The sequence below is a fragment of the Microtus pennsylvanicus genome, chromosome X (genome assembly GCF_037038515.1).
Source record: "Microtus pennsylvanicus isolate mMicPen1 chromosome X, mMicPen1.hap1, whole genome shotgun sequence".
Classification (NCBI taxonomy): Eukaryota; Metazoa; Chordata; class Mammalia; order Rodentia; family Cricetidae; genus Microtus; species Microtus pennsylvanicus.
This window is the reverse complement of record NC_134601.1, coordinates 34,608,641-34,629,791: the sequence shown is the minus strand read 5'-3', so window position 1 is coordinate 34,629,791 and position 21,151 is coordinate 34,608,641. Positions and strand designations below refer to the sequence as shown.

Sequence of the window (21,151 nt, the reverse complement as noted above, 5' to 3'; positions counted from 1 at the left end):
AACATCTGCAGTGCCTTCCCATAAGCTTCATAATATGTCAATTTGCATATCACTCTTTCTTGAAAAAACATCTCTTTAAAAAAGACTATATTTCGTGCTCCCCTATCCAACCTTCCTTTATCCCAATCCTCCTTTTTCCCCTAGTTCCCCCCATCCTCCCCTTCTCCCTTTTCTCTCCCCGTCTCCCCTTACCCCCATCCCACCCCACCCCCAAGATCCCAATTTTCTCCCCGGCAATTTTGTCTACTTCCCATAGCCAAGAGGATAACTATATGTTTTTCCTTTGGTTCACCTTCTTACTTAGCTTCTTTAGGATCACCAATTGTAGACTCCGTGACCCTTATTTATGGCTAGAAACCAATTATGAGTGAGTACATCCCATATTCATCTTTTTGGGTCTGGGATACCTCACTCAGAATAGTGTTTTCTATTTCCATCCATTTGTATGCAAAATTCGAGAAGTCATTGTTTTTTACCGCAGCGTAGTACTCTAATGTGTAGATATTCCACACTTTCTTCATCTATTCTTCCATTGAGGGGCATCTAGGTTGTTTCCAGGTTCTGGCTATTACAAATAATACTGCTATGAACATGGTTGAACAAATGCTCTTGTCATATGATAGGGCATCTCTTCGGTATATTCCCAGGAGTAGTTAAGGGAGCCACCTTAGGGTTGGCAAGAGACTTGAACCTAGAGTGGCTCCCAGGAGCTCAAGCCGAGGTCCCCAGTTAGTTCCTTGGGCAGCTGAGGATAGGGAACCTGAAATGACCCTATCCTATAGCAATACTGACGAATATCTTGCATATCATCATAGAACCTTCATCTGGTGATGGATGGAGATAGAGACAGAAACCCACACTGGAGCACTGGACTGAGCTCCCAAGGTCCCAATGAGGAGCAGAAGGAGGGAGAACATGAGCAAAGAAGTCGGGACCGCGAGGGGTGCACCCACCCACTGAGACAGTGGAGCTGATCTACTGGGAGCTCACCAAGGCCAGCTGGACTGTGACTGAAAAAGCATGAGTTAAAACTGGACTCTCTGAACATAGCGAACAATGAGGGCTGATGAGAAGCCAAGGACAATGGCACGGGGTTTTGATCCTACGCAATGTGCTGGCTTTGTGGGAGCCTAGCCAGTTTGGATGTTCACCTTCCTAGATATGGACAGAGGGGGGAGGACCTAGGACTTACCACAGGGCAGGGAACCCTGACTGCTCTTTGGACTGGAGAGGGAAGGGGAGAGGAGTGGGAGGAGGGGGAGAAGGGGGGAGGAGGGGGAGAAGGGTGGGAGGAGGGGGAGGGAAATGGGAGGCTGGGAGGAGGTGGAAACTTGTTTTTTTTCTTCCTTTTCTCAATAAAAAAATAAATAAAAATAAAAAAGACTACATTTATATAGCCCAATCAACTGAGCATGCCCAGCTTCTAGATCTTCTCATGATTTACTTGTATTCTAAATAATTTCACAAAATAACTATTTTTTTTCAAAATAACTATTTTTAAGTTGATTTGGCACACAAATCAATACTAGCAAACTATGATATTTTACTTTACCTTGAATGGATGTAAAAATATTAATAAACAAGAGGCTAAAAGTTTGATATACAAAATGGGGTAATGGTCATGGAGAAGTACGCTGCACTCGCCTGATTTTATTTTCTAATTTTTTAAAAGAAAGATTACTTTCTGGAGAACTGAAATTCTTATTTAAAAATAAAAGTGAATAAAAATATCTAATATTTATGCCAGGCAGTGGTGGCGCACACTTTTAATTCCAGCACTTGGAAGGCAGAGGTAGGCAGAGCTCTGTGAGTTCGAGGTCACCCTGGTCTACAAGAGCTAGTTCCAGAACAGCTAGGACTGTTAACCAGGAAAACCCTGTCTTGAAAAACAAACAAACAAACAAAATTATCTATATTTGTTCATTATGGCCTCATTAGGTTTGACAGTATTCTAAGTATTACTACCTGAGACATACTAGAGTAAGAGGAGCTAAAATGTCAGGGTGTATAGAGTAAGTTTAATCCACTCACTGCTGTGGATTCAATGCAGTAGAATGTCTGAAGAATTACCAAAATTTCAATCAAAAACATTGCATGAACCTCAACAGCTATTTTCTTTTTAATCTTGACACACTTGAAAATGTACAGGACTTAAATTCTACAATTAATGCAAATATGGTGGCAAATCCTCAATATCACCTCCCCTCAATTATTCTTTCCTATAGCAATTTCTGCCTTGTTATCTAGAGGCCCCAGAAAGCACACACTCAAGATGAAAAGAGGTGTGAAGCAGACAATTACAAACTGAGAAAACCTGTTAGGACTAAATTCATGTTTGCCCAAAGCACTGCAGGGGAGACCACCAACCCTGGCTTTCCCCAGAGTTCTTTCTCGGGACCCTTTGTAAGCAGCAGTTGCACCACCTGCTGGTTGTTTGAGGAAGGGGTTGACAATCATGATACAAAACCACAATTTATAATTTGGGGTTTTAACTATGAAAACGTAACGCACAAACAGAACCATAGGAGGTTAGCACTAATGGATTTTTAAAAGTTCTAATGGCTTCTAAGCCAATAAAAGTTGGTAATGATTTCAAATTTTATGTCCTGTGAGGAAAAGGTAGATAGTATATAATTTGCATAAAAATGATGAGGCAATATTAAATTTGGGAGATGAAGGCTTAAGAGAAAAACTTACTAGTCCAGGAGGTCCAGGTGGGCCAATATCACCCTTTTGGCCCTGTTCAATGCAAATGGAGAATACAGAATTAGTATGGATGACACAGAACACTGATTGCCTCAAGAAACAATTGACTTTTATAAAGGCTCAGAAGTCATTAATAAAGTTATCAAGTGCAAAGTACAACACGAGTTAATGAAATAACTTGTCTAAGCCTACAAAGACCTTGATGTTGTCTTGGATTTACTGGCCACATAATCTTGGCCAAAATCAGTTAACCTCTCTGCCTTATTTAAAAGCTGAAGACATTGGACAGACTTCTATCAGCAACATTCGTAGGCATGAAGAAGACAATATTCAATGGTTATTCTATTGGTTAACACTCAAGAATAGATTTCTTTCTCACACTTCTAGCTCTAGGGACATTCCTCTGCATCATGAATTACTAATTGAGAAACAATCCCATTTTAAGTATTTGATGCTTCCCTTTATTCCAGTTATATCTTTTAGGTTAAACTAAGACTTGGATCTGGTCTAGAGAAAAACCATCAATAAAATATGTAACTTCAGTGTACTTCAAGTTTGTTTTATTACTTCTTTTTAGTTTGGTTTGATATAAAGCAGTGAGAGAAGAGAGGCACTGAGGACTGAATATTTTGTAATGGGCTAAAAGCAAGCTAACTCCATGCTTCATTCATGCTTTCAGAGTCACTTTTAAAGTAAGTAACTAAATAAGTGACCTTAATCAGGCTCCATCAGTCCAATGGGAAAGCTACAAAGAACTACCCGCAGATTTACACACAATAATTGCACACAGAATGGAAAATGCTTAAAAGAGACATTCTAATTTTACAGCTCGAAGCTTTTTGAGTAAGAGAACCACTGAAATAGTGCCCAATCCTCTTCTTAAAAGTTGTGCTGACAGGGGTTTGCAGCAAAGGCACTGACATTATAATGGAAATGCAGTCACATGGATTTCCCCATAGGCACTGTGATATAGGGCAATGTAAGGAAATTTAGCAAACAGGGAATAAAAGGAAAAAGTAGGTAAAGAAGCCATGCATAAATATAAATACTAATTATAATGTTTTCAGTTATAATTCAGTACCAACAGGGGAACTGTTTATGGTAGTAAGAGTAAAACCAGACATGTCAAAATGCAGACATTCTTACCTTTTCACCATTCCTTCCTGGTTCACCAGGGTAACCAGGATCACCAGGCAAACCCTTTAAGAAGGGGGATAGGGTGAATCACTAAACATAGCAAAATGGAAAGATGCTAAATAATCATGTTCTCCACAGAAGTAATGAAAATACCAATTACATCAGCCCATCAATAGAATAGGAGACACAATATATACAACTATTGCTCTCTGAATTTCTACAAAGATGCCAAGAAAACACATTGGAAATAAGAAAGTATCTTCAATGAATAGTATTGGAAATCCTGGCTATCAACATTTGAAAGAGTGAAACTCGATTCCTATCTCTCACATTGTATAAAACCCAACTCCAAATGGACCAATGGCCCCAAAGAAGACATAACACCCCCCAAAAATGCTTCACCTTAGAGGTATGGGCAAGGACTTTCTGAATAGGAGTTCAGTAGAACTGAAAATAAAACCAATAACTGATGTGGTAGTTTGAATGAATAAGTACCCCCTGCCATAGGCTTTACCATTTGAACACTTGTTGCCTAGTTTGTGGAGGTCTAGGATATACGGCCTTACTGGAGGAAGTACGGTACTGGGGCAGGCTCTGAGGATGCAAACCCTTGTCCCATTCCTAGTTTATTCTCTCTGCTTCCCACTTGCAGTTCGGGAAATGAGGTCTCAGTTTGCTGATCCAACTGCCATTCCCGCTGCTTCTCTGCCATGAGAGACTGTCAACCCCCTGGAACTTAAGTCCAAACAAACCCTTCCTTCCTTCCTTCCTTCCTTCTTTCCTTCCTTCCTTCCTTCCTTCAGGAAGTTGCCTAGGCCATGGTCTTTTGGCACAGCAGTAGAAAAGTAACTAAGACAATCGACACGTGAGATCTCATGAACTTAAAAATCAAAGGAAACTCATTCAACTGAATGAGCAGTGCACAAAATGGAATAAAATCTTTGCCTGCTATACATTGTCTGACTGAGGACTGGTGTCAAGAATACACAAAGAACTCATAATACCAAATAAGAAGAAAACAAGCAACCCAGTTTAAAAATGGGCTGCAGAGTAAGAGAAAATTCTCAAAAGAAAAAAAAAATGACAGGAGCTGGAGAGAATGGCTCAGTGGTGAAGAGCGCTTTCTGCGCTTGCAGAGGACCTGTTGCTAGTTCCCAGCACCCACATGGTGACTCACGATCATCTAGAACTCCTTCTGAACTCCTCAGACATGAGACATGCACATGACACAACACATATATGCAAGCAAAACACATATAAATAAACAAACAAATAAATCTAAAACAAAAAAGAAAACAAAACATATGAATGGCAATTAACAATGTATTGGTCAACACCCTTAGTGATTAGGGGAATTCAGATTAAAATGACTTTAACACTCAATCTCTTCCCAGTTGAAATGACCGTCATCAGGAATATCAGGAACAACAAATGCTTATGTAAATGTTGGGAAAGGAGAATATATTGTTGCTGCTAATGTAAACTAGCATAGCTACTTTGGAATTCAGTCTGGGGATTTCTCCAAACACTAAAAAACTAGTATACTATATTACATATTATGTAATATATGTATATATATACACATATATATATATATTAGCAGCTATATCACGCCAAGCCATATGAGACTGTATATCTTACTACAGACATACTTGCACACCCGTGTTCATTGCTGTTATACTCAGAGTACTTAGAAACTAGAGGCAGCTTAGAGTCCCAAGAACTGATGAATATAAAGAAAAATGGAATTATAAAATTTGTGGGGAAATGTATGGAAATGAAAAAAGTATTCTAAGTGAGAAAATCCAGTCTCCCAACTACAAATGCCACATGGTCTCTCATATGAGAATCAATTCTTTTTTATGGTATGTCTCATGTACAGTACCTGTGCAAACCAGGAAACAAGGAAAGAAATGGGGGTGCAGAGAGGTTGCTGTAAAGGATGGGGGGTGATAATAGACCAAAAGTAAAGAGAGGGGCATACTGTGTGCAAAGGTTTAGTCAGGGATAGAGGGGCAAGACTGGAGAAATAAGGATATGGGTGTGGGGGGCTTGACAAGGATAAAGGGAATATCAAGAAACCATTTGGAAAGAAAGATGTTTCCATTTGTGTGGTAGCAGCTTGACTTGTGGTGGGATCTAACCAGTTGCCCTGTGAATGGATTCAAGACTCACTCAACATGAGGCAGGTCGAAGAGGGGAACGCAATGTCTGGTATAAGCCTGGCAAACAACCTAAGTCTGAAGAGGAAGTAGGCCCATGCAGTGAATGTCTTCTGATGGTTAACTTCCAGACCTACCAGCTAATGCCTTCTAAATACCTCTGCTCATATATCCACAGACACAGTGATCCCCAGCCTTAATCCTAACAATGAACAGTGGTAAATGCAAACACGTAGAGCTGCCAGTGATACTGAATATAAGTGACAGTTGTGGGCCCAGCCACAAACAAGTGACTTATACCACCCCCTCGAAGACTCAGTGGACATTGTGGATGAGGAGGCAGGAAGTAGTAAGAACCCAAAGATAGGGTGAAGGGCTACTAAATGCAGCACTTAATTCCACTACTGTAATCGTTAACTGACCTCAGCTGAATCTGCCTGTACTGCGACCACACAAGACCCGTCCAGACAGAGCAATCAGTCAGAAAAGGAGGGGAGACTCATGATGCCCCATCCTCTGCCGCTGAACGGCTGACTTTTAATAGATTCTGCAGGAGGAATCAGTCTTTAGTTATGTTCCCTCCTCTGCTGAGCCCTCCAACAGAGAGCCCCAAACTCAGTCTTACCAAGGGCCTGGATTCATCTTTCTGGGCCACAAACAAAATGAATGGACATGAATACATGCAAGAGATTTATGTGGAGGAAGGGAGGTGGGAGGCGAGTGAGGTGAGGGTGGTCAGTATTCAAGATGTACATATATGAAATGGTAAATAATAACAATAACAATATGTGGTGTGACCAGCCAGTCTCTGCTCCTGCCTCCATGCCTTCCTTGCTTGCTGCATATCTTCCTCACCATGGTGGACTGTATCCTTATGTAGAAGCTTTTATTATGTCATTACAGCAACTGGGAATGAATCTAAGATGATAAAGCATGCCTAATTACATCTTCCTTAAAACTAGAGATATTTCAAGTTTATATTCAAAGTGGTGATGATAATTTCCATTTCTTTAAGCTATTTTAAAACTCCATACTGTATGCCCCTACCTTTTTACCACTACCTACAAATAGCACAAACATTACCAAAGATTTTTGTTGCTGTTGTTAAAGGAAAGGGCCATAGTTACTCACTGGGATTCCCGGTTGGCCAGTCTCTCCATCTTTGCCTGGTTTACCCTGTACGATACAAAGAAATGGTGGAGCAAGAACAAAAATTTGTTATTTAAAAAGTAGAAAGTTAAGGACTATAGCAATCATTAATACTACCCTTTTTTTTAAATTTTCAAGACAGGGAGTTTCTGTGGCTTTGAAGTCTGTCCTGGAACTAGCTCTTGTAGACCAGGCTGGCCTCGAACTCACAGAGATCGCCTGCCTCTGTTTCCTGAGTGCTGGGATTAAAGGCGTGCACCACCATGGGCCCAGCCTTAGACTTGTCTCTGCCTTCTTAGTGCTGGGATTAAAGGCATGCACCACCACTGCCCAGCACACTAGTACTACCTCGAACTATATAAATAGACTTTATAATGACAGTTATTATAATAAGTTATACAAGTAGTGATATTTTCCAGGCAGTTAAATTAGGACTTAGAAAGAAACATACCCACATGAGTGTTGTAGAAATTAACTATGCAAAGATGTGTTATATTTGTTTATGCTGCAGAATATTACTTTAACTATGTAAATGTGTGTTACATTTGTTTCTGCTGCATTTGTTTAATGATGTGAGGATGTGTGTTTAATTATGTAAAGATACATTGCATTTTGTTTACCTTGCCTGCCTAAGGCACCTGATTGATCTAATAAAAGGCTGACCAGCCAATATCTGGGCAAGAGAGGGATAGGCAGGGCTGTTAGGCAGAGAAAATAAATAGGAGAGAGAGAAGAAGAAGAGAATGAGGGAGAAAGAGAGGGACATGCCTGGAGCCAGAAGCCAGGCAGCCACTGGCCAGACATGAGAAGCAGTCTAAGTAAGATGCACAGAAGGAAGGAAAGGCACGGTAAAAGACCCTGAGGCAAACACAGCTAAAGAGAAACAGATTAAGTTATAAGAGCCAGCAGGAAACAAGCCTAAGCTAAGGCTGAGCATTCATAACTAATAATAAGTTTCCATGTCGGGATTTGGGAGCTGGTTAGTGGCCCAAAAGAGAAAGCCTGGTACATATAGCATACTTCAAATTTTTATAAACACTACTAGTGATCATAACACTTACTCTTTTGCCTGGCTCTCCTGGCTCACCCTTTTCACCTTTCACACCACCTGGAGGACCCTGCACACAAACAGTAGTTTCATGAGATAGTGTATATCAGTACCAGTTCATATTAAATGATTCTAAAGCATCTTAGGATACTTACTGGAGGACCAGGTATTCCTGGAGGTCCAGGAGGTCCTCTATCACCAGGAACTCCCTATTCAGGTATAGGAGAAAGCAAAGCACATTAATACTAGAATATGTGTTCTCACTCTACTAGAACTCGGTGGAGTTCTAACTACTGAACATGTTTAATAATGTGAATTTTAGGTTCATCAGATATAAATAGACAGCAGAGTGTTTTAACTCAAAGCTGAAACTGGAACACAATATAAAATTCTTTCCTCACTTCAGTTAATATCTGGTATCAATACCAGCTAAATAACAACATATGTAATAAGAATTCTTTTCATTCATGTAAAGTATTTTACAATAAGCAAGAGAATATAAAACTAGAAGATTTGCCAGCTGCATAACAATGTATCTTTTCATAGATAACTAATTGGTTTAATTTGTATTGATAGTAGATTTTAAATACATTTAAAATCTTATCAGCATTGAAGTGAATTAAAATGCATATATCTTGTTTGTTTAAAGGTAGGTCAGTGTGCACTAAAAGAACACTTTGTCTTCTTTCATGGCATCAGAGAATGAAAGTATTATAATGACAATGTACCTTAGCACTTCCTGAGCTTAGCCATGAATATAAAGCAAGGAGCAAAAATAGAAACATCCCAAATGGTCGTCAGCAGATGAATAGGTAAGTAAAGCATTTACGATATCCACACAATGGAATATAATTTAGCCATAATAAGGATAAACTACTGCTTCATGCTAAAATTAATTGAAATAAAAACATTAAGTCGTATAAAAACAGCCAGCAATGAAGGCCACGTATTGTATGATTCTGTTTATATGAAACACCAACAATAGACAAATCTACAGAGCAAAGAGATAGAAAAAGGAGAGTTAGGGGAGAATGTGAAATGAAAATTAACAGGCCTGCGTTTTTACACAGAGTAAATGAGAATTTTCTAAAAGCACACTGTGGAAAGTTTGTCTACCTTGTGAATAGTAACTAGTGGATTATAGATTTTAAGGATTAATTGTTTGGCATAAAAATGATAGCCTAATAAAGTTAATTTTTAAAAATTTAATTATTTGAAGTCCTTGTTATTAAAAGAACATCCACATTTAAGAGTACATTTCTACATGTAGTTTGTTTTAACAGAAAGCAAGGTTTTTTAAAAATTTTATAGAATTTTTAAAAATTTGATTAAAGGAAATATAAGTGACAAAAATTGTACATATTAATAATGCAGGATGGAGGTGCAGAAGGTAGAAGGGGGAGGACATGGAAGGAGAGGAGGGAGGGGACTGCACGCAGGATGTAAAACAAATGAAAAAAATAATTAATAAAAAGAATGCAAAATGTGATATCTGAATATTCCAATGCACCCTGATATGATTACCACAACCACAAACAAGATAATAACATAGTTATACCAAAATATCAAATTCCCCTCCCTGGGGACTCACCTGATCTCCTTTCTGAAATTCTACATCAATTGGTCTTTTCTGTTCACCGATCTGTCCAGGTGGACCCGGTGGGCCCTGAAGACCTTGTTCACCCTATTTACACAGCAAAACATACAGTGATATTTAGTGTCTACTACAAGTAATAATATAGACAAGCTATGTCCATTGGAAGAAACAGGGCAAGAAAAAAAGGCAGTACAAATGAGTATGAACGAAGAAACATGAAGGCTGAATAACCCACTCTTTTTCTTTACTCACTTTTTCACCTTTGGGTCCCTGGAAATTTAAGCCCATATTCCCCTGAAGAGAGAAGTTTCAGTTTAATTTCTCATTAATATTAAGAAAAACTAATGTACACAAAATAAATCATGTAACAAGAAAGAACATTACCTTTGGTCCTGGTGGGCCTGGTGGACCAGGAGGGCCCTTAGAAGACACGGAAAAGAGGAAAAACATTATATTAAGATGTTTCTTTACAATTATTTGGTTTTCAAACGATTTTTAAGACTAGAGATATAGCTCAGTGATAAAGCAACTGTGTACTAAAGTGCAGGGCCACAAACAACACATTTTTTCATTGTATTAATGTCACAGTTGAAACTGATTGAAACAATCTAGACAAATGTAGAAACTTCTGGTGACAGGATGGGCATTGGCAGGGGCGGAAAGCTAGGACTGATGTGAGAGAGAGGTAAATAGTGCAAGTGCTAAAGACAAATAACTAATTAGCTTGAACAAGCACGTTTTTATCAGAATATGGGTAACAAAGCACCTACAACAATGAAGTTGATTTTTAGGAAGCGCACGTTCTCCGCCCCCCCCCCCCTTTTTTTTCTTTGAGAAAGCATTTCTCTGTCCTGGAACTCGATCTAGAGACCAGGCCAATCTGGAACTCACAGAGATCTGCCTGTCTCTGTCTCCCAAGTTCTGGGACTAAAGGCGTGCGCCATGACACCTGGCCATGTGTTCATTTTTAATGCAGCTCCGTTGTATGCAACTGTATTTGTGTTTCTGAAAATGTCTCAAGGCATGATAATTTAGACATTTCTTGGTCACCGTCCATAACTATACAGTAAGACCCAATTACTAAAGACAGCTTACACTTTGGCTGCGGTAAAAAGAGAGAAACCAATCTCAAACACACCAGGAAACTTTCTCCCTGCTGGCCAGATTTCATAGTGCCAGAAGGTTCTGTGTAGAGTGCTGGGAAAGAAAACACATCAAACATATTGATGTGCAACAGCGCCATGACTGTTATTGGATAACTAACCATTTTCTGACTAGACTTGAGGCTTGTTCTGCAGGAAAGAATGCCATACCTCATACTGTAACCCTGGTCAAAAGGCTGTGGCTGGGGAGGGCTTAGGTCCAATGGTAGAACTTGCTATTGGTATTTAGGTAAATGGTCATGCTGTCTACATGCATGGGTCTTTAACCTTGGTTAGAAAAGCTTCTTTTTTGTATTAGGGAGTAGTCAGTGAGAGACATATATAACTAGTTCGGAGACTAAGAAGACTAAGAGAACTAAGAAGCTGAGTACTAACTACTGCACGCAGATTATTTTATTTACTGTAGTTCATTGCTGAAAGGCCATCATGCATTTTCCCTTTTCTCTATGTGTTTCACTGAGCATTTTTATGATGTCGTTTATCATGGAGAATGAAAAGGCTACTTGCTAAGTTGGATTTTGAAAAATCTAGGTTAGGACCAGAAAAGAGAAGATTTCACTAACATTTCTCATCAATTCTCCTCCCACTGGGCTCCCACAAACAGGCAGACAGCAGCGAACCCAGAATCTTTGCAGACAAAAGACACATCAACTGAGCTTATAGTCAGCCCAGAAACCTTAGCAGAAGGTGGGGGTGCATCTTTGAATGACACACTGATGTTCAAGGTAGACAAGAAGAAAGACCTTGCATTGGGATGCTGAAACACCTAACACCTGGGCAACAATCAATGATTTGAATTTCATAAACATGGAAGTTCTAGATGCGCCTTTGTTTTTAGTTTAACTATACACATTGTCATTTGATGTTGGAAATAATCAAACTGAATGAGACTGAAACGATAAAGAAAATGTCTGAAATAGAAAAAGCAAGCAACTGAGTGCTCAACCCTAAACTGGACATCTGTATCAAGAGCCCTTCCTAAGGCTCAGGGAACACGGAAGAAGAGAAAGTAGCAGGGCTATCTGGAGGATGAGAAGGAGGGCTGTGAGTGTTACCTTCTAGACATGACTTGACCATTGCGCTCTTGAACTCACAGAAACCAAGCTTACCTACCCAAGACCTTCACAAGTTCATACCAACAAAAATCTTATTATAGATAGGGTAGATGACCTCCAGGCTCCACCCCTCATTGACAGTTGCGAGAGAAGGGGGCAAGCATCCTTTCTGGAGGATGTGGCCACTGATGGAATCCCCATGCTCCAGTGGATGGCTTCACATCCATGAACATATGGGCAGCAAGAACTGTACATAAGGGGTTCCTTTTTAAACCATGAGGTTGGGAGGGAAATGTTGACAGAGATAGAAGGAGAGTTAAAGGGGTGGGTGATATGGTGATGAACATGATCGTATTTCACGTATGAAATTCTCAAGAATAAAGACAACATTTTCAAAGGAAAAGTTAATTAGGCATTTGTTTGCCTATGTATGACACTTCTAATATAAGCACACTCTGCATTTATGCATCATATCTTAGTGATACTAATAAGACTTTGCTTCCTCTGTTATTGAACAAGGGTCTTTTGAAGGAATATACAGAAGTGTGGAGTGACTGGGTTAAGTAGTTTGCAAAGGTTAAAGAAATTTAGGGTTTGATAACAGACTCAGACGACACCAATACTGTGAAGAGGTGCCATGGCTCAGAGTCCCCTGCTTTGCAGAATGTTAATAATTAAATAAAAGAGAAAGGGGGCATATTTAAGCCTTTTCTAAGGAGTTCCAGTGGATTCTTCTAGAATTTAGCATACATTATTTCTGCTACTTAAGTGTAAGAACCGATTGTCACAAACAAAAGTGCAGGTATAATGAAAATTGTCACTTAAATACATGGTGTATGGGACACAAAATGACATGTGAAAAATTACTTTGACAGAAATACAATTTTGTTGGCTTTTTAAAAAGAGGATGGCAGCAAAGATCTAACTCCAATCATGACCAGAATGAAATCTAAGCATTACAAGAGGATTTATTATCTTTTTTTTTCTGTGCAGGGCCTCATAGATGCTAAACAAGCATTCTCCCATATGTCCAGCTCCCATTTCACATGCTTATTTTTATGTGTGTCATTTTTTACCTGTATAAAAATATTGGGGCTTTGCTTTCTTGGGATTCACTCTTCACTACAACAGTCACCATTAAATAACAAAATTGAAGCCATGAATATTAAAATTAAGTTAACTTTCAAGTAATACAATTAGTAATCATATTTGTGCATCAGAAAGCAAAAGAGGAAAAATATAATCATAGAAACTTACCATTAAGCCTGGTCGTCCTGGAGGACCACTTGGCCCTGATATACCCTTGGGACCAGGTGGACCCTGTTATAAAGGGAGTAAAGAAAATGGTGAAAAACAAAATCCCCTAAGTTTAACTGTTTATCTTATAAAAAAATAAATGTTTCTGACTTAAGTTATTTTCATAATCTATATCCCTGCGATAATATCAGAACTTAAAATTATACAAACAGAAGGGTTAAGTATCTTATATGGTAACTCAATAAAAGAGATTGGATACAGCTTTCAGAAAAACTGTGTTCTATAATAATAGATAAAAAACATATGATAAATACATAATGAAAAACTATAAATAAACTACAACCAAACAAAACAAATGATGAATCTTAGCAAGTCAAGAGGCACTATAGAAAATTACATGACTATCACATGTAATAAAGGAAACCTAATATAGTTTAGGGAATAAAGCTACTTTAGAATCAACAATTTAATCAGAACACTAGCTATATATTGAGAAAATACAAAAGGATGTGGCTGTCAAGTAAAATCACATTGATACAAAATTATTTGTGATGTTTTAGTTCTTAAACATTCTGTAGGGTTTGGGAGTATTCAAAGATGTTCATTTTGCATTGTATCAGCATATATTCTGCATGTACTGTTATATTTTTATCTTACATATTCATAATAAACTCCATGAGCTATTAAGAGCAAGATTGAACAAACTCAAGAGAGTGTGACTGGTAATGTCAGGTAAAGAATGAAAAGAGAAAAACGAAAAAAAAAAAAACCAACATTGTACTTTGGTGATCAAATAGCAAAATCTCCTCGTCTGTATTTTTGGTAAAGGGATTGATTCTCCTAAACTAGAAAGCACTTCCTTGTCTAAATATACTGAAAAGCCTTTGTTAGTTTTCTGTATATTATCTATAAACTAACAATCTTTTAGTAAGATTAGACCTGATATTTATCATACATAAATTGCACTCCTCCAGCCTTCAAAGTATAATCATGCATAAGTGATACTAATACAAATGACATTTTTTCTATCTTAAGAAAGATCAATGATTTTTATTTGTTGAAAAGCACACTTAAAGTGGATTCTACTGCTATCTATAGCATAAGAAGAATCTAGGAAGTTATTTTTGATGCTAAACTGTACTGGCACATACACTAATATCCATGGACCATGGATATAAAGATAAACAAATGCAAATATAGCTTGTTAAAACCTCTCTGTCTCACGCTGTTTTTGATAGAATACATTGATGCCTTGTAAACTTCAAACGCTAATTTGTATAACTAAAACAGGGAGTACTGAAGGACTTGCACCATCTTCTGATTTAATCATGCAGCAAGCAAGAAAATCCCTATATGCTTACTTGTATTCCAGGAGGACCTGGGTATCCTTGATCACCCTTTGGACCTGGCAGTGATGTCATGATTATACTACCTGGTTCCCCCTGAAAGAAACCAACAATGTGAGTTATAATCGTTATTATACATGAAAATCAGCAAGATCATAAATAGAAATCTGAGAGTTCATTTTAGCATATAAATTCAGGGAAAGATTAAGCACACCGATAATTTCATGAACAAATTTACCTTCGAAAAGTAACTTAAGAAATAGCCTTAGTATACTGAAGTACCGTGAATTTATTACAAGTTTGTGACATGTTTAGATATTCATTAATTAAAAATATGTATTAGATATAAAATATTTGTGCAGAATTGTGTTAGGTTCTGGGTACTTAGGAATAAAGAAAGTAGAGCCTCTTTTTTCATTTGGCTAACAACATAATGGGGAAAAATAAACCCCAGCAAGTATAACAAGATAGTAGTTCTCTCACAGTCTCTAAAGTAAAACAAAATGGCATAGTGATTAATATGTAATATAGAGAGTTAGCTAGGTAGTGAAAGAAGAGTAACATGTGAAAGTAATGAGTAGGTGTCAGCCTGCAGGATAAGTGTCATTTGTCACAAGTAGCTAAATGCTGTACTGACTCAGTGACAGAGTGCTTATCTAGCATTCATGATGTCTGGTATAAAAAAAATAATAATTTTAAGTTCTCAAATGAAGTAATTTCAGACCAGTGGTACTAGTGATCCAGGTGACTTAAGATAAGGCCGTCGCTACAACAATACCCAGCATGACAAGATAGCGGCATTACTGTTATGGAGTATCTGGCTGATCTCTAATTAGTTTTAAGGCTCACTCCACACACAATAGGAAACTCATGCCTGGTAGTGTAAATCTGGCCAAGAGTCCATTGCTGGGGAGCTCATAGGCATCAGTGAGTAGACCTAGTACTATAATTTTATCAAATGGACAGAGTATCACACTGCCCATTAAATTCATATGTTTCTACCCATTAGATCTCATCCATTCAACCCTTAGATCTCAGGAGAGAAATTTCTTTGTGTGCTGGAGAATGGTTAATGCAGAAACTCACAACTGATCAAAGTACAGAGAATAAACATTAATGAAATGGCGAAATGTGTATCACATTCCTCCTCCTAAGATTTAGGGAACCATGGAAAGGGGTCAGAAAAATTACAAGCATTAGAAGTCAAGGACAAAACAAACAATATCTTCTGGACATAATGCAATTCACGGTGTCTGTGGTTGCCTGTACAAGACCAGCACAAGATTAAGCCAGTCAACATTGCAGCGTGGAGGGAGGTGGGTCTCATGAAAGCCCTCCCCCATCTGAGAAGTTATTGATAGCAGATGGAAGCTGGAGGAGGGAGAATCAATTATCTTTAAGGGTATAGCTCCGGACTGGGTGATCATGCTTCAGTAGATGGACCTATAGCCATGAGAATATAGACAGCACAAATTGAACTCAGTGGACTATGGGAAAAAGGGAGGACACGGAGTATGAGAAGGTGGAGGTGGACCTGGAAGAGTGGGGGCTAAATAGAAACAAAACATGTTGAATGTATATATTTTCAAGAATTAATAAAAACACAACTTAAAAGCCATGCAATGTACTGACACAAAATTTATATATATGGGGATTTAATGGATTGGGCAGGGTTATTTGAGGGTTAACAAGGTATGGCTTGCTATAACTACATCATCATTAATAAATACTGCAGACATTATTAATGTCACGAGTCATAGAGGAGAAGGAAGAGTCAGGCCAGTTTCTTGATGACTGCTAGACATAATACAATGAGTTTGTACTGAAGATTACAGAACTCTCAGGTGCAGAAAAAACTATGAAACTAGAGTGTTACAGAAGCTAGAGATAAAGAATATACACATTTCTAGAGAGAACCAATGGTTAATCCTATCAAAGTACAATACGACAAAGTCTAAAGGAGGCAGAAAAGAAAGATTTGAGCACAACACATACATTTTCAAGATTGCCAGTATAGAACATTATACTAATTAAAGAGAGTTTCTCCATGTATACCTGCATAACTTCTATATATACCCATTTGGAGGCAGAGACTATAGACTTTCTACATATTTTATTTAAACTGTTTATCTTATTAGCATGAATGCTTACCTTCATACCTGGGATCCCAGGAGGTCCCTATTATTAAAAAGAAAGAAGGGACTTTTATACAAATTAGGCAGGGATAAACAAAAGAATACATGCTATACAAAAGGAAAATAATCTGAATAAACTTCCAAGGGGCAATTTCATAATATTTTATATTATAGGATTCTTATAGGTAAGATTTCTATCACTTAGCATGAATCCATGGTTTTATTCAACAAAAAGCCCTTTAAGCCACTTCTTTTTTTTAAATTTATTTATTTATTAAGGATTTCTGCCTCCTCCCCGCTACCGCCTCCCATTTCCCTCCCCCTCCCCCAATCAAGTCCCTCTCCCTCATCAGCTCAAAGAGCAATCAGGGTTCCCTGACCTGTGGGAAGTCCAAGGACCGCCCACCTCCATCCAGGTCTAGTAAAGTGAGCATCCAAACTGCCTAGGCTCCCCCAAAGCCAGTACGTGCAGTAGGATCAAAAACCCATTGCCATTGTTCTTGAGTTCTCAGTAGTCCTCATTGTCTGCTATGTTCAGCAAGTCCGGTTTTATCCCATGCTTTTTCAGACCCAGGCCAGCTGGCCTTGGTGAATTCCCGATAGAACATCTGACCGCGAGGGGTACAGCCACTTCTTTTTTTTAAATACTCTAGTTTGCTACTTTAAATATGCGATTTGTTCCATATGAACAAACTTTGTATTCACACCTTTTCTGTTACATCTTGAGTTCATTTTAATTCTGAATTTTAGAACTTACTGGAGGACCTTGTAAGCCAGGAAACCCAGGACTGCCTGGAAATCCACGCTCTCCCTAGAAGGAGTTAAAAACAAAGAGTATAGAGAAGGAAGAAACAGTAAATAACTGTATAAGCAAACAATGACTCTCTTCAAATGCCATTTGAAACATACCAGATTACCAAAAATTCATTAGCAACAACTTCCCAATTATTTCAGAATCAACTATCTGTAGCAATTCAGCCTACCGAGATACTTTTAGCCCTACTCATCTTCCCCAACCGAAACTAAAGGAAAAACTCTACCATAGTAATTTGCTTTTCAAAACTATTTTGACACCATCACACGGAAGATTTCTGATTATTGTCACATTTAATAGTTAATGATTTGCCCCAATTTCCTAACCATGTGTTGTATACCTTCTTATTCCAAAGTTATCACTTCATTTTCTTTTATTGTAAACTATTTCAAATTATTTTTGTAAAAAGGAAAAGATGGCAAAGAAGAAGGCTATTAATATCACCAAGAAGACAGGAACAACATTTCTAGCAATTGCAGGCCATTACAGTTTTAGGTACCCATTTTTTTCTCATTCACTGTTGTAAAGTAGCAATATAGACAGTTAGTTTAGAAAGCAGTTAAAATAGAGGGAGAAGAAAGAACACCGATGCAAATTCTTTGCAAATACCCATGTATGCTATAGCAATCCTGGGAACAAACCTGTCAGAAGGTTTAAAATGGGAAAATTACTACACCTTTGTGCTTTTGAGTATCAGTGGCTTTCTCTGTATCACCTTTTACACATGAAAAAAAATAGGTCCAAAGAGAAAGGAATGAGTGTACATATCAAGTTTAGAAAACATTAAAGAAATAGAACCCATACATCGTGGATGCAGCATTCATGGTTTACATACCTAGTGAGAAATGTAAGAAAATTCTAATCTGGCAGTGTGCACAATAAAATTATTTAATTTATATAAAACTTATTACATAAATGATGCCTGCCCTAAAAACATAAATTAATTGTTAGATATTGGAAAGGACTATTTTGTGAAAGGGAAAAAAAGATATCTTTAATTATACAATATATACCTGCACATGCATTTGGCTTTCCTCTTTAAAGCTTTGAGTACTGGTTTTCTTGTTGCATAAGGCATGCTGGCAACACATATGTCCCACCCCCCCACACCCACCCACACTTAAAAAACAAAGAAACAAAAACATAGTAGTTCCACCAGAACAGGGTCAAGAAAGTAGTTTACTTCCTCATGAAATTGTTTTTTGTCATAACTAATAATGATCCTATCATCAAAGACTGCCTGAACTAGAATGAAGAACACAAATAAATCTCTCAAATATTGATATTTGCCTTACAAATAAATCTATACATTAAAAATTATAAGTGTTAGGGCACACATGGTGCACATTTAGTTCCAGAACTTGGGAGGCAGAGACAGGTGGATTGCTGTAAGTTTGAGGCTAGCCAAAGCTACATAGTGAGATTCTGTGTCAAGAAAAATGTTACTATTGGCAATCATTAAAGAGACCTGGGAAATACTAAGGTTAAAAATTATTGTGTTGGTTTTGTGTATGTTTTAAAGGTTCTCAGAAAACATGTTCATTGTAATGCAAAAAGTTAAAGTATATACCCTAATGTAAAAATACGGCACATGTCTTCATTAAAAATATATAGGGTAGATGTAGTTTTATAGAATATTATGCAGAAAACAGAAAACGCTTTAAAAAATAAATAGTGCATTTATGTAAAAGGAAATGCAAAACAAGAAAATAAGAGGCCACAATATATCATTTTACAAGAAGAGCAAATTTTCCTCTCTCTATTGCTGTATATTAATGTCAAATTTTTGACTCAAAACAAGAAAAGTGCCATTATCTAACAAATTCTTCTGCAGTTAAGTGAATCATTTTTGCTGATGAAAAACTTGTAGTTTCCCGGTGACAGCTAAGGAAGTTAAGAAAAATAAAGCATGAGTCAGTGAGATGGTTCAGTAGAAGTTTAGTCTTCTGCTAAGACCCCGACAGTTTGAATTTGATACCCACATCCCACATGGTGGAAGGAAATAATCAACCCACGTAAGCTATCCTCTACCTCCAAGTGTGTTCCACGGCATACATGAGCCCCTTTCTCCACTGTATAAATAACATTCCATAAAGTTTTTAAACTCAAAACATAGACTATTCAAAATATAGACAGCATCTATTTGTAAGGCAAAATTAATAAAAGATATTACCAGTATTATTTATAGCAACTTCTATAGTATGTGAAACACATATATCCTAATTCACTTTTAATATCCAAAGTACTTTACATGAAGGTTTTGTAAGTAACCTCTAATCCAATGCACTATTGCCACTATTTGACAGGCTGAAATAAATCACTGATATCTACTATCCTGAAAAAGCTGACTTAGACACAAAGTCACTTTATCGCTTTTCAGACTTTGAAATCTAGTATGATCCACATATTGTCCACAATTAAGCTCAATAAACCTCACCTTTGTTCCGTTGCATCCAGGGATACCTGGAGGTCCTGGAGCTCCATCATGGCCTGGCATTCCCTTTAAAAAGGCATACAACACACTTATAGCATCCCTTAATTATCTTTCAGAAGATCTTACAATAATCAAAATCATACTTACCGGAAGACCTGGTGTCCCCGGAAATCCTGGAAGTCCAGGAGGACCCTATAACAATAAATAAATCCCTTGAGGTAGTGACGAGGCGATTACCAACCACTGTTGTTTTAATGACCACAGAAGAGCTCTTTCCTTGAGATGTTTTGAAAATCCCTTTTACAGAACACTAGAGGCTCCTGTTTCCAGGCACATTTGCTCCATTACACTTGATAGCTGCAAGCAAAGGCGTGGAGGAAATGTCCGTCTTAACACAAAATTCCTTCAGATCTGTGAATAATGAATTTACTAGGAGATGAGAGGGTAACAAATGGATCTTCCGCTGAGGACATTAATGTAACTAACCTCAAACATCTTTCAATTAAATTTCCCTTTCAGGACTGGCACAATCCAACTTGACAACTGTTTCTGTTGGCGAGGATATAGGGAAAACAGTACTCTCATCAGTAATGTAAACACAGACTCAAGTGTTATGGCAGAATATTTGGAAAGAGCTACCAAAATTGACATGCACATAACCTTTAACCTAACAACTCACTTCTATGTCTCTATCCCAGGGGCACACTATAAATTAGGAAACACAATATGATATTTAAAGTTTGTGACTGCAGCACTATTACAGCAAGGTTTGGAAAAAATGAGCAGAAGACGTTTCTGATAGACTGTATGCCGGAAAGCAAGAAAGTCACAGTGATCAGTGACTTCGGTAAAAAGCATAGTGGGCAGGAATCAAACTTGAAAAGACTCCTACCAGGTCAAAGATGGGACAAAATGCGGTTCAAAAAAATAATATGCAGTGTTCTCAGCACTGTCTGCGAGTTTAATTAAGTCCAGTTAAGTCTACCGAGTAAGACTTTATCTCAAAAAGTAATAACTACAATTAACTGAAACATTAAATCAAATGTATTTTTAATGAAAAAAAATCCTTCCTTGAACAATAATTCAAGTAGTTGTTCGAACAGTTCATTCATTTATTAACATTCCAGCTAAAATGGTGGCCTGAGGAA

The 21,151-nt window shown here is 37.8% G+C and overlaps 1 protein-coding gene across 1 annotated transcript in view; it reads right to left on the bottom strand.

Annotated features, from left to right (window-relative positions):
* Col4a5 (collagen type IV alpha 5 chain) overlaps window positions 1-21,151 on the bottom strand; it is a 187,005-nt gene that overhangs the window by 91,850 nt on the left and 74,004 nt on the right. Inside the window, exons 5-18 of the mRNA XM_075957560.1 lie at window positions 20,151-20,195; window positions 20,007-20,069; window positions 17,513-17,566; window positions 16,772-16,798; window positions 14,636-14,716; window positions 13,275-13,337; window positions 10,184-10,219; window positions 10,052-10,093; window positions 9,794-9,886; window positions 8,358-8,411; window positions 8,216-8,272; window positions 7,137-7,181; window positions 3,853-3,906; window positions 2,698-2,739 (exon numbers count right to left, since the gene is read on the bottom strand). Of these exons, the coding sequence (XP_075813675.1) occupies window positions 2,698-2,739; window positions 3,853-3,906; window positions 7,137-7,181; window positions 8,216-8,272; window positions 8,358-8,411; window positions 9,794-9,886; window positions 10,052-10,093; window positions 10,184-10,219; window positions 13,275-13,337; window positions 14,636-14,716; window positions 16,772-16,798; window positions 17,513-17,566; window positions 20,007-20,069; window positions 20,151-20,195 (756 nt within the window). The remainder of the gene's footprint in view (window positions 1-2,697; window positions 2,740-3,852; window positions 3,907-7,136; window positions 7,182-8,215; window positions 8,273-8,357; window positions 8,412-9,793; window positions 9,887-10,051; window positions 10,094-10,183; window positions 10,220-13,274; window positions 13,338-14,635; window positions 14,717-16,771; window positions 16,799-17,512; window positions 17,567-20,006; window positions 20,070-20,150; window positions 20,196-21,151) is intronic.